This window comes from Rhipicephalus sanguineus, chromosome 6 (genome assembly GCF_013339695.2).
Source record: "Rhipicephalus sanguineus isolate Rsan-2018 chromosome 6, BIME_Rsan_1.4, whole genome shotgun sequence".
Classification (NCBI taxonomy): domain Eukaryota; kingdom Metazoa; phylum Arthropoda; class Arachnida; order Ixodida; family Ixodidae; genus Rhipicephalus; species Rhipicephalus sanguineus.
In genome coordinates, this window is record NC_051181.1 from 33,659,537 (window position 1) to 33,673,738 (window position 14,202).

Genomic DNA, 14,202 nt, shown 5'->3' on the forward strand with positions numbered 1-14,202 from the left:
AGTTAATATGCCTTATGCCTTCCTTGGCCTAGTGGTCTGTTACATTCATTTGATTCGATGTGTAAATGCGATAAAGATGCGTCGTTGGTTACTCACAATATGATAGCGTCCTCCTTTCTGTGGTTTTACCAGCAAGGAGGCTTTATGGGCAGCGTTTTCATAAAGATGGCGTTCATAGTGGGCTCCACTGACCTGAAAGAAAAGTTTTAGATGTGAAGCATTTTATAGCGGAGTTCAATCCGGTGGTGGTGGTGGTGGTGTGCGGCGTGACCACCCTTACTGCGCATGCGCATGCCATCTCCACACACCTCCTCTCCCTCTCCCCACTCCCTCTCCACTTCCCATCTCCCCTCCCCTCACCACTACTCCTCTCCCCTTCCCCCTCCTCCACTCTCCCCTTTCCACCTCCCTTCCCCAACCCTCTCAGCACCGCCTCCGCTCTCCACTCCCCTCTCCTCTTCCCTCTCTCCCCTACCCACTCCATCTTCCCTTTCCCCTTCCCCTCCACTTCCCATATTCCCTTTCCCTCTCTCCCACTCCCCCTCTCCACTCCCCCTCTGAAACGCGGGCTCTACATGCCGAAACGCTGCTTCGCATCGCCTCATGGTCCCCTTTAGCGGGAGATGGTGTGATTTTCTTTACGCAAGAGTTAATGTTGTGTTTTTATTTACTACATTACGTAAGAAGGCAAGCGAGAGCGTCCACGGGAAAGCGCGCAAAACAGAGGGCCAAGGTGACCGCTTAACAAAATTGTCCTCTCCCCTCAGGAGGGGAAGGTGAAGTTTAAGTGAAGACATGATTGCTGCAGCCCTTGCTGAGAGCGCAACTCTGCGTCTACAGTAGGAAAGAGAAAGGGGACAGTAGATAAAAAAAGATGAGATAAAGAGAGGACAGTGGCGTGTCCAAAGCTTAGGCCTAGTCGTCTAGTCTCTGCAGCCGGTGATTCAGTCGACTGTTTTCAGTCGACTCACTGTCATCAGTGAACTGAAGGACTGCACTGAAGATCCCGGTGAAGCCATGGGCACGGGGAGGAGCGAACCCACATAAACGGACAGGTAACTCTGTGTAGCTGCGGGCAGACCTTAGCAATGAAGTGGGCTTGGCTGCACTTCATCAAGGCTAAATAAAGCGCGGGGTCAACGCATAGGAAGTGTTCCAGCGTTTCGCTTTCCCCGCAGTTAGTGAATGCAGGTGGTGGGGCTTTGTCAAGTCGATTGTGCCGCGCCGCAAGCCAGAAGGAGCTGTAGCCTAAACTGAGGTGCGACCGCTCCTTCCTTTTCCGGTTGAGATGGGGGATGAGAACTGGTCCTTCACGAATGTGGCTAGTCTACAATGGATGATCGGATAATGCACCTTGGTGCCTACCAAAGTGAAATTGTGATCGTCGAGCAGTTACGAATTTCTGTTAATATACATTCATTGAGCTGACATGGCATCGTCGTCGATATTTCAAGACCCTGGTTTGTGCCCATAGAGACCCTTAAGCGCACCGAATATCAGCGACCTAGGCCCTGGAGGCCACTGCACTCCGTTTCCCTTATGTGATCTGGATGCTGTGCGTCACTCATCGGTGCGCGCTTGGATGGAAAGGTGGGGCATTTTGTCTCGAAAAGCTTTTCGAGAAGGCCAGTCATAGTGACGAGCTTAACTGTGCATATAGAGCATATAAATAATGAGTATATCCTCAACCAATAGGGGATATTCATGCTTGGTGCTCCGGCAACATTGGGTACGTCCGCCATTTTTTGTTGGGTGCAGTCATTGAATCGCCTGGTAACGTCTCCATAAGGAGAGGTCACGAAGAGGCTGAGCCGCAGTCGTTGGCGGAGCTTCCGGTCCATGAAAATTCGGCCGTTTTTCATCATCCAGTGCTGGACGGTCTGTGGACCACATTGTGCAGCTACAGATCGAGTAGAACACAATGTCAGAGTTCTACGCGCTGAAAACCTCATAAGGACGGCAGCTGCAAGAGGCGCACCGCTTTGTAAAGCCGAACAGCTGTCCTGTAGTGGCGTGTGCTTCCGATCCCAGGAAGGCTTTCAAGAAAAGTGTTCGTTGGAGAGCAGATGCTACTGCAAAACTTCTAAGATAACTTGACACTGCAACAAATCTCCGTTGTATTTGCCACTGTGATTTTATACACGGGTCATAAACACTCGTCAGATATCGACACCACGTTGTTTCTGCACGACCTGTGCAACGTTGTGCTGCTTTCCTCGGCTCATTTCTTTAGCCACAGGAATGCCTACACCCTTCGCAATAGCGTGTGTCGTTTTTTTTTCTCTCGAAATAAACAAGGTATGGACTTGTGCATCAGCGGTGCGCCGCCAACCAAACAAATATACTGATCACGCGTTTCAATTGTATACAAAGAGCTGCTGAGTAATGCTCGTTTAGAGGAACACTGGTTGTCTATATTGTTGTGTGATCGTAATCTATTGCGCGGATTTGGTATTGTCGTTCTGGTTTTCTTGAGCTATATACGTGTAGGTTCATTGACATATCTTTTTAAAATATTGCGTTCTTTGCTTCCACATCCCACAGCTCCGTTGCATTACCGTGGGGTATTTAGAACAGCATAGAGGGCCCGTTATGAACGGAAAGATGAGTGCGATATCTATCTAGGGAGCCCACATGACGGTCCGTCCGGTCATGTAGATCTATTGAACAAACAGCTTCATCTACTGTATGGCTCCATAACTCTTAACTCCATGTTCGCAGTGCACGCTGACCGAAGAAAACAAAAGAAAAAGATTCGGCAGATCCCCCACGTTGTGGGAATCGGTTTCATGCGAAGCACTCAGCGAGTATTTCTATGCGGTATAAATGGCTTTGAGCCAAGCGTTACGTGGTGGATCGACGTGCTTTTTGTAAGTGTAGTAGCTGTGTGCACATCGTGGGCTTACAAGGCACGTCGACAATACTGGCGTTTAAAGGGTAACTTATGGTGCGCCGTAAGGTGAGCCCTCACGTTAGAATATATACGTCAGTATTATCGAAACTAAGTGCACTTTATGGTGCAATAATGTGAATATCATAACTTTCGTTATGTATTCCTCCGGTGTCGAGCAATGCTTCAGTATAGCTTGCTGAATCATAGGGATACAAATGTAATGTTTATAAACTGCTATAAAAGCGGAGCCAACACTGGAAGCACAGACGTCAATCTAATATGACGCCTGTATCGTAGGAGTACGTATGCAGTGTTTATTGCTTTCTTGTAAAATGAGATAGCCAGCACCACAAACACAATTGACGTTTCACTGACATTACGCCTGCGTAGGCTGTTTTTACAAACCAGTTTATAGACCTGGCATGGCTCTGTGGCAGAATACCTGACTGCCACGCAGAATGCTTGCGTTCGATTCCTGCTGGGATCCTGATCTTTATTCTTTCCATTCCTCGGCTCAACGCTGCCGATGTTCGTTTTTCTTCACGCTCTCACATTTAAATTACCAATGTCTGTTCTCGCCGTTCCTGGGTAGATATCAACTGTCAGTCACCTGTGGCGAATACGCGTACAGCGCGGCCCGTGGAAAACGGGTATGTGCCACACGTGTCTGGAGGAAAGTGTTTGACAACTTACGCGACAGGATTTTCACATTATCCATGTCATGACCCGACAGCCATATTCGGGGAAATCCTCTTACCCTCCCATGCCAAATTTGGGTCTACATCAATTTAAGGAGGCGATCATGAGAGCACCCAGACGTAGGCGGCTAGATAGATAGACAGATACATAGATAGATAGAAGCGCTCAAAGTGCCAAAGGTTCGCTAGAAAATGCTTGGCATTTAAAATAAAAGGAGATGGATAAGGGCGTATGAATTGAAGGGCAGACGCAGCATGCGGACTGTGTACTCGCAGCACACTGCCTTGCGAAGCTTGTAAAGAGACCACTGTTGGGATCTGCGCCGATCAAGTCTCGTGTGGCTGCCCTGATTTTCCAGACGCGCGCAGCAGCGTTCGTGGCAATGCTTACAACGTTTATAAACGTATATCATTGCTTTATTAGATCTGCAACGCCGAGAAGCTAATGTTGATCAATCATGCTCTCTCGCACGTGGTCGACGTCGGCCGTCTGTTTTAAAATACATATAATATAATATTGTTCTGCAAGTCTATCTTATGTTGCGGGCTTGTAATTCAATTGCACGGAGAAATAAGAACTGAGGGTGAAGAGCACTTTTGTGCGCGCCAGTTATTTCCGCACCAAAGCACAGTGCTGATCTTGTTGACGGTAGAAGTAGAGTAGAATAGAGAAGATCCTATAACTTTGGCACACACCCACGCTGGTGGATTGGCCAAGAACCAGATAGTTTTTAAAATCTAATTGTTAAAGTAAAGCGTACATTTTTTCTATTTAAGAGTAAAGAAGTAAAATGAACAAAAAAAATTAAGAATAGAAATAGAAAATCATATAACAATGAAGCGGAGAATTCCCGTCGATACTTTCTTTTTCTTCGTTCAGATAACTGATAAATTCGATTAAGACCAGTGTTGCCTAGTTACCGGCATGAATTGTCAGGGTTGCCTTGATGCCTGAAGAGTGCACTAAGCATTGGGATGTCATCGCAGAAATAAGACAAAAAACCAGCAGTTAGCACCTGACAGACTGCGATATGTGACTGGTTTCGTTTTCGCGCCCATCAAAACATGGCGAATCGAGCCTATGGGCATGTCGACAGAAGGCGCTGTACATTTTGAATGGGACGAAATAAGTAGCAAAGAGAACACTGATATTGTTACGGGAAATATAAACAGAGACTCGAAGGAATAGGAACAGATGTATTTACAAGTGGTTCACCGAGCAGCGCTGCCGATAGGAACAGCTCGCGCCAGTCTATCTTATTGTCGTCCTTTTCTTCGTCTTGTGGACCGCGATGCCACTGGTACGTAGCATGACCCCCGGTGGCGGAAGCAACGTCCCGGAGCTTTAAAGGTCGTTTTCAGAAGCCGTGTTGTAGGGCTTGAGCCGTGAGACGTGAACAACATCACTGGACCGAACAACAGATGACGAGGGACAGATGGGGCCAATCTCGTAGGTGACAGGTGTTACTTGACGCAGTACACGGTAAGGTCCCGTGTAACGTGACAAAAGTTTTTCAGATAGGCCCACTCGATGATGAGGGGACCAGAGTAGCGCAAGGGTACAGGGAATGAAATGTGCGTCGCGATGTGAGGCATCGTACCGACGTCGTTGGTTGCTCTGCGACGCCGTCAGGCGAGCGCGAGCGAGCTGACGGGCATGATCGGCTCGCGCGATAGCGTCAGGAGCATACTCGCTGGTGGATGAGGTACTGGATGAAATGATGGTGTCCAGTGGTAAAGTCGGCTCTCTTCCGTACAAAAGGTAGAAAGGTGAAAAGCCTGTTGTGTCGTGGCGCGATGAGTTATACGCGAAAGTTGCGTAGGGTAGGGCAATATCCCAGTCTCGGTGGTCCGGCGACACATACATAGCGAGCATGTCCGTAAGCGTGCGCTTGAACCGTTCCGCGAGGCCGTTGGTTTGAGGGTGGTAAGCAGTGGTCACTTTGTGCTGCGTGGAACAGGAACGCAGGATGTCGGCGATGACTTGAGAGAGAAACGTACGGCCACGGTCGGTGAGCAGTTGTCTTGGGGCACCGTGAACCAGTATAACGTCCCGTAACAGGAAGTCAGCAACGTCGGTTGCACAACTCGTCGGTAGAGCTCGCGTAATAGCGTAGCGTGTAGCATAATCAGTAGCCACTGCTATCCACTTGTTTCCCAATGTTGATGCGGGAAAAAGACCAAGCAGGTCTAACCCAACGTGGTGAAACGGTTCCGTGGGTATGTTTACTGGTTGAAGATGGCCAGCAGGTAGCAGCGACGGTGTTTTGCGACGTTGACATAACACGCAGCGACGTATCGGCGTACCGAGCGAGCAAGGCCTGGCCAGAAGAAACGTCGCCGTACGCGCTCATACGTACGAGACACGCCAAGGCGTCCAGCTGTGGGCGCATCGTGAAGTTCAGCGAGGACACTGCGCCGTAAATGCTTAGGCATGACAAGAAGAAGGTCAGGCCGGTCAGGTCGGAAATTGCGGCGGTATAGGACGCCCTCTTGAAATACAAAGCGACGGTATTCCGCGCTACTGATGATGTCAAGGACGCCCTCTTGAAATACACAGCGACAGATTCCGCGCGACTGATGATGTCAAGTAGCAGAGGGTCCCGTTTCTGTTCTTCCCCAATGTGAATGAAGGCGGACACGGAGAAGATGGAGGGCACCGCGTTGGCGTTACTGTCATCAGGATCGTCGACAGGGTACCGGGAGAGGCAATCTGCGTCCTGGTGCAGGCGACCAGATTTGTACACGACCGAGTAAGAAAATTCCTGCAGACGCAAAGCCCAGCGACCAAGGCGCCCTGAGGGATCTTTGAGGGAGTTCAGCCAGCAGAGCGCGTGGTGGTCGGTAACGACCGAAAATGGGCGTCCATAGAGATATGGCCTGAATTTCGCGACCGCCCAAACGAGAGCCAAGCACTCGCGCTCTGTGATGGAATAATTGCGCTCAGGGGCGGATAGCAGGCGGCTGGCGTATGCAATAACGCAGTCATGGCCACGTTGGCGTTGAGCTAGCACTGCGCCGATGCCATGGCCACTTGCATCCGTACGGATCTCAGTAGGGGCAGCAGGGTCAAAGTGGGCCAAAATCGGAGGAGTAGTGAGGAGCGCGATGAGATTGGAGAATGCAGAGGCCTCTTCTGAGCTCCATGAAAACGGGACGTCTTGTTTGAGGAGCTTCGTAAGAGGTCTCGCTATGTCTGCAAAATTTTTCACAAAGCGTCGGAAATAAGAGCATAGTCCTAGAAAGCTGCGAATATGTTTTGCAGATCGTGGTACAGGAAAGTTTTTGAGTGCGCTGATTTTTGCTGGGTCTGGTTGTACGCCGTTAGCGTCTACTAAGCGGCCAAGTACTGTAATTTGGTGACGGCCAAAGTGACACTTGGACGAGTTCAGCTGCAGGCCAGCGCGACGGAAGATATCTAAGACGGCTGACAGGCGCTGTATATGAGTCTCAAATGTAGGTGAAAAAACAACGACATCGTCCAAGTAGCACAAACAGGTGGACCATTTAAAGCCTCTGAGCAGGCAGTCCATCATCCGTTCAAAGGTGGCTGGAGCGTTACAAATTCCGTCTTCTTACGATCCATGTCATCCACCTGAATCTGCCAGTACCCGGAACGTAGGTCTATGGAGGAAAAATAGCGGGCACCATACAGGCAATCGAGGGCGTCATCTATTCGTGGCAGAGGGTACACGTCGTTTTTTGTAATTCTGTTTAGGTGTCGATAATCGACACAGAAACGCCATGTGCCGTCTTTCTTGCGGACGAGTACGACAGGGGACGCCCAAGGACTGCAGGATGGCTCAATGATGTTCTTGGCGAGCATTTTGTCGACCTCACTTTGGATAATTTGCCGCTCAGTCGCCGACACGCGATATGGACGCCTATGGATAGGAGGCGCATCACCAGTGTTTATGCGGTGCGTCACACCATTAGCTTGCCCCAATGGATGGCCGCTGAGATCGAAAACGTCGATGTACGACAGTAGAACCCGGTGGAGCTCGTCAGTCTGCTGCGGTGTTAAATCAGAAGCAATCATCGACTTAATTGCGCTGTCGGGGCAAGTATTGGATTGGTGCTGGGCATAGGTGTCGGAAGGAGTGGCCACCGTGAAAGCATTCACTGCGTTGTCTTCTAAGGTGGATAGCAATGCCAAAGAGATGCCTTGCGGCAGCACTTGAGGTGTCAAGCTAAAATTGACAACGGGAAGGCACGTGGAGTTCCCTGCGACAGACAGAATGGTGTGCGGTAATGTAATGCCGCGGCTGATGAGGACATCGGTGATAGGTGTCAGTACATAGTCGCCGTCGGGAATTGTCTTGACACGAACTCGACGTAGGTCAGTGTTTGGGCTGTAAGGCGAGCATATCGGGCAGTGCAGAGGCGACTCGGCCGTGGTGCAGCAGGGTCTGTTATGGGCAAGTGAAGACGGAGTGTACTGGCCGAACAGTCAATGAGGGCAGAATGTGCGGACAGGACGTCGAGGCCTAGGAGTACGTCATGTGGGCATTTTTCAAGGATGGCGAAGAGAACAACTGTGTGGCGATCAGCGATGCTTACATGAGCGGAGCACATTCCAACGACAGATGCTCTTCCCCCGTCCGCAACACGGATGAACTTAGTCGTCGCAGGTGTGAGAACTTTCTTGAGCTTTCGGCGAAAATCAGTGGTCATAACGAAAAGTTGAGTCCCAGTGTCGACAGGAGCAGTCACATGCAACCGTCCACTTGTACGTCGATAAGGTTCTGTTTCGTGTGTAGGTCAATAGAGGATTTTCGGTCAGTCCCATTGATGCAGCGCCACCTCCAGGGGCTGCAACATTTAGTTTTCCGTCGAGGAGCGTCGTAGGAAGGCGGGCGAAGGTGGTCGGCGGGGCTGGGGAGAACGAGACTGGCGACGTTGGGGCGATGGTGAGCGGGAGTAGCGAGGATCACGCACAGGTTCCTGAGGGGCAAAGTGGTCTGGGCTGGTCGCGTGACGATAAACGGGACGGCCATTGGAAGAACGCTGGAAAGTTTGTGTAGTAGGACTCCAGCGACTTCTGCAATGGCGAGAAACGTGCCCAATACGGTGACAAGAGAAGCAAATGGGGTTATCATCATGTGTTCGCCATGCGGACGGATTGCGGAATGTTGATGGAGAGCCAGAGGGGAATGGACATGAGTCGTGAATTGTTGCGGGAAGTCGGTACTGGGGGCGTCGAAGTGGAGCAAATACCCATGCTGGCAATTTCCTGTCGCACGACTGCTTGATTTAGGGGGGAGGGGAATGAAGGAGAGTGGTCAGGGTGCGGTGGTGGCACTGTAGCAGGAGCGGCTGCTTCAAGTTCACGCCGGACGAAGCGAACAGGAAGGCACACACTAAATTATCAGAACAGTTTAATTCACGCTGTCTGAAAATTAATGAATCAGAACATGAACGACGCCACCGCATTTCAGATTTATTTATTGTCCAACTTTTACAAACACCATGAACGTGCGTTTGCTCTGCTTTTTATACATGTGATTTCTTTTGAGCAGCAGCTGCGAATTCAAACTCGAAAGGTGCGTAAGCTGTCGCACGCAATGGTTCATTGTGGAGAGAAGTATACGACAACGAACGCCATGGGCGCGCGCGATAACGTAGCCACGAGCGAAACGTGGCGAAAACGGGAAGCCAGGTGAATGCATTCGACCCGCCGGTCAGGCAGACTGGTAACAGAAATTTACTAGCGAAACCGACGCGCGCTCCATCTATCGTCAACCGCAGCAAGCATATCATTTTCAACGCTTGGCCGCGCTGACCTCAGTCCAAGCGAGCCGAGGCCACGCGTCGGGAGTTAGAGGTGCTGACGGCAGTACATGGCTTCGCCTTCAAGACTAGAACACGATAGTGTAATCGGCCCTCGTGCGCATCGCCTTCTTAATCGGTGGACAGCAAAACTACAGTGTACTGGAAAGGGCAGTGAAGCGGGCGGAGGCACCGACCCATAGGGGCAGCTGACGCCCCGCCAATGGCGAACGAAGCGGCGGCGCTGCAGTCGCTCAATCTTGAAGGCGGGTGCCTCGTGTTGCTGGTTCCTTGGCTGGAACGCGCTTGTTTGGAAGTGATTCTCCCGCTTTTCTCTCACTGTGTGATGTTATAACGTGCGAATGGCTTCTAAAAAACAACGCCTGAACCATTGCTTCGCTTCTGGATGCAGCACAGGGTAGTCTCGAAGCAAACGAACGTCGAAGCTTTCGTTGTTTAAAGCGTCCGCAGACCCAGAGCAAAGAAGCGTTTGGAACGTCATTTGCTATTGAACGTTATTCAGTGGACGCAAACTTCATAGCGAGAGTGTTATGGATGTGTTGCACATTATTCATCATGCTTCCCCATTGCAGGTCGGCTGCGATATTCACGCTATAAGAGCCTAACACCACGCATTGTTGGATTTTACGTTACTATGCGACTGTACTTTTTTGTGAAAGGCGAGAATAAGTCCAATCTGCTGACGAAACGTAGCTCTGCCAAGTCACGTCAAACTAAGCAGGCTAAACTAGGTGCATCGCAACTCTCTCAACATGCATTATACTTTTGCCTTCCTCACCTGCTGTTATTTATTTTCTGAGCTTCACCTTGCCAGCTGTCAGGATTTGCTGAATCACAGCAAGCCGCTTCCCTTTTGTGGAGTAATTCGGTTGTTTTTCTACCCATTACTAGGATATAATGCTCTCATTGCATTAGTGTGAAAAACAATGTCATATATCAATGCTCCGTGCCCTACTGCCTCATGTGTGTGCTTTCATATTCTGTGATGCATTGTCACATATTAAATCACAGATTATAGAGACCATGACCTGTGTCCATTTTGTGAAATGCTGTAGCTCGTTTAACATGCTCGCCAAAGCGTGCACGGTCACTATAAATACAATCAGCTGCTTTGCCAGTTTAAGGAAGTTCCCACTTGGCTTTCTGCATCAGTGCTGTGCTAGTCATCTTTTTCAGCTTGCTTGCCTTGCGTTTGGGGCATGATTTCTATACGTGAATTTCAGTGCCTTTTTCAAAATAAATTGTTGCTGTGTGCGTATATGACTGTTCAAATTCGTGCACGAATGTTTTAGTGTAGCTGTTTCAGCAACGAGTCCAGCTGATTCTGCGTGACGTTCATTTTCGCAATCATTTTTGTTTCATTTTTTTTCAGGCCTTGCGTAGTATGCTGTAGACAGGGGTTGCAAATGCGAATGAGCGCACCATGTAACTGTTTAGTTTAAACATATTTTCGTAGTTGCGGCGACTAGCTACGTTTAATTAACCTCTCACACGGCTTCCCTATTGCGATTACCCAAGATCTGAATGTACTCGCTCTATCAGAGATTCGTCTGCGCTTTCAAGTTCTGTAAGCTAAACAACTCGATCCTGATTGCCGAAATGGTTGAAAATGTTCTAATGGGACTCAAAGGCGTTTGAATCTGTGGGAAAACCAGTCTGTCTTGTAGTTTCTGGTCCTTAGCAGATATTACAGACTAAATAAGCGAAGTGCTTACGCGCAAACATGTGAACCACAGACACAGCGCGCGCCAAGCACATGCGAACGTCGCAGTGGATGCAACGTTTCGCGTGCCCCTCTTCAAGATTGGTCGATCGCAGCGCCGCCGCTGCTGGCGACGCCGCCAGAGTCACGCGGAGGCTGCCGCCCGCTTCACTGCCCCTTCTTGTACACTGTAGCAAAACGGGGCGTCGTCTGATACAGCACTTCCGGTTCACAGAACCTTCAAGGCTCAGCTCTTCGCTGCTTCAGGTTGTGTGCGGTTCAGTGTAATCGGGGAGGAGGCAAGATCACTGGTAACAACCGCGTCGCAGAAAGTACGTGTTTTCTCCCCGATTACACTGAACGGCGCACACCTTGAAACAGCGATTGAAGAGCTAGGCATCGAACCGGAAGACGTCATTTTGCTATCCACCTATTGCTAGCCCGGCTTCGGTTCTCGGTGGATTGAAGACAAACCCAACAACGTTGCTTGTTGGGCGAGTTGGAACAATTCAGTCATAATGATATGTAGCGCAAACAGTAGACAAAGAACAGTAGACAAACAGCAGACAAAGGACGCTACCGCGTCCAAACCACGGTATAAGGGCACCTTGGCATCCACCTGCGGCATTGCGAATGTAGCCCTATCTTTAAAGGCACTGTGGTCCTTGCACACAGCCAGGATCAAAGGGTGAGGGAGATTATTGAGGCTGAGGAAATCACATGGTCCGGCGACGCATGCGTGAGAGAGAGAGAGAGACTCTTTATTGGAAAAACGGAGATTTTTGCTGGCATCAGTATCCCGCTGGCATGCTACTCTGTGTGCCAGAGATAGGGAGCATGCCATCGCTGCACCTTTCCGATAAAGAACTTTTGTTTCTGGCGCTACGTAGGGACTGGGGCGGTACCACGGCATAGCGCTGACGTGTTATTCTTTTCCAAGCGGGCATATTTTTTGCTTGTATATACTTTTACTTTTACTCTCAGGTTTTTCTTCTCTACTTTTTTCTCTTTTTTTGATCACCTGGTCTGTATATATATATGTGTTCTTCTCGAATAAATTTTAGTTGGAAGAATGCGCTGCGTCCACGTCCTCTCCTTTGTCCGTTGTCTACTGTTTGCGCTACATACCATTATGACTGAAGACAAACATACGTTGAGGGTTGAAGTCAAACATGCGTGGCGGGAGTCAACATTCGAAGTTAATCATGCACTGGCAAACGTGCATTCAACCAAACTGGTGACTGCTCTGGAGACAATGTTAAAAGTAAATATGTACTTTCCTTCATAGTTGCGCGTATTTTCAAAGTACAAAATAATTACAGTGATTCTGACAGGATAAGGCACGCACACGAACACAGACACTAGAAGAAAGACGCAAACACAGGCGACTGGCCTCGCAACAACAACTTATTGGAAAGGAAAGCTTACATATAGACGTCACAACTGTCACATGATCTGGCTGCTCTCGCCAGGGCAGAGTGAAAAAGCAAAACACAAAAGATATACAAGGGGCTAGAAAAACAGTCCCTCAGATCACACCTTCAGAGTGCTCATGAGATATGAAAATTCTAGATTCTGTAAGTGTGACGGAGGGGGCGCTTGCACATTTATCCCTACATCTCCTAAGGTGAAAGGCCTCTATCAGTTCTCTGGCAGTTTGATCACAGAGCACAGAAGGTCATTAAAGGGACACTAAAGAGAAAAAAATGAATCGGTTTAAATCGATGAAATTGTACTCTGATAACTCTAATGTCGTTAATTTCGCCATCATAGGTTTATTAATACAGGAGAAAATCAAGTTCAAAGTATCAATTTTTAAATTTCGCGCCGAAATCTCCCCGCGTGACGTCATGGATTCCATAGTGTACTTACCGTATTTTGGCGCCATTGGCTCAACAAAATTACCCCAAGCTGCGTATGTTAAGTCTACTGGCCCTCTCAGAAGACAATGTACTTCATTTTTACCGATTAGAAACTACGTAGTCCCTAGTAGCAGCCGTCAAAAGATGTGACGTCACGGCGAATGGTGCGGGAACTTCGAGGTGGCATCGCCACCCACATTTTGTTCTTGCGCGTTTTCTCGCTTACTAAGCGTCTTCTCGCAGCAAGCGTGCTGTTTTTGGTGTCGTGAAAGAGTACTTCACTAATATGAGAAAAATAGTTTTGCTCTTTAGTGTCCGTTTAAAACCAAAGACTGTTCAGACATGCCACAACATTGTAGCTCATGCGGTTGCACTCCCATTTTTTGTGATGCAACTACTTTACCGAAACACTGCTCAAACTACCCGAGAACTGATGGAGGACTTTCACGCTACGAGGTGTGGGGATAACTGTGTAAGGGCCCCTTCCATCACATTAAGAGAAGTAGGATTTTCATACCATCAGCACTCTGAGAGTGTGACCTTGTAGGCACTTCTTTTCTAGCTCCTTGTCTACCTTCTTATATTTTGCTTTTTCGCTCTGCCCTGGGCGAGAGTGGCCAGATCATGTGAGAGTTGTGACTTTTAAATGTGAGCTTCCCTTTCCAATAAATCGTAGTTGCGAGTCAGCGCCTGTGTTGCTTGCGTCTTTCTTCCAGTGTCCGTGTTTGTGTGCGCGTCTTATCCTATCAAAATGAAGGAATACCAACTAGAATGAGTTGAGCGCATACGAGGACACGGACAGAAGGAAGAGACGTACACACACTGGCGCTCAGTGTGTGTACGTCTCTTCCTTCTGTCCGTGTCCTCGTATGCGCTCAACTCATTCAAGTATGACCAACCAACAAGCCCGCATCGCCACCCTCGTCGAATACCAACTAGCCCAATTAGACGTGCTACTGTAATTATGGTGAGTTTTTGAACTCCCCTTCGTATTTAAGTCAGATAGTTTTATTGTAATTAAAGACATTTTCAAGAATGGGAAGATTAATTGAATTTCCGCTTCTATTGGGCTTCTTCGTAAAAGTCGCCCGGTTTTTTGGGGCTTCTTTTCTGATGATTATTTGCTTGTTAGCTCGGTAGCATCCGACAACTCTTACCATAATTCAACCTTTTGCGAAAGTGCGAAGGCCCACTACGCATTCGTAAGGCAAGACGCGAACCTACGCGGCTCCTCACTTAGTTGATGCTTTTGCTCCT

The 14,202-nt window shown here is 48.9% G+C and overlaps 1 protein-coding gene across 1 annotated transcript in view; it reads right to left on the bottom strand.

The window, feature by feature from the left end:
* LOC119395686 (uncharacterized) overlaps positions 1-14,202 on the bottom strand; it is a 299,084-nt gene that overhangs the window by 222,927 nt on the left and 61,955 nt on the right. The window contains exon 3 of the mRNA XM_037662688.2: positions 97-192. Within this exon, the coding sequence (XP_037518616.1) occupies positions 97-192 (96 nt within the window). The remainder of the gene's footprint in view (positions 1-96; positions 193-14,202) is intronic.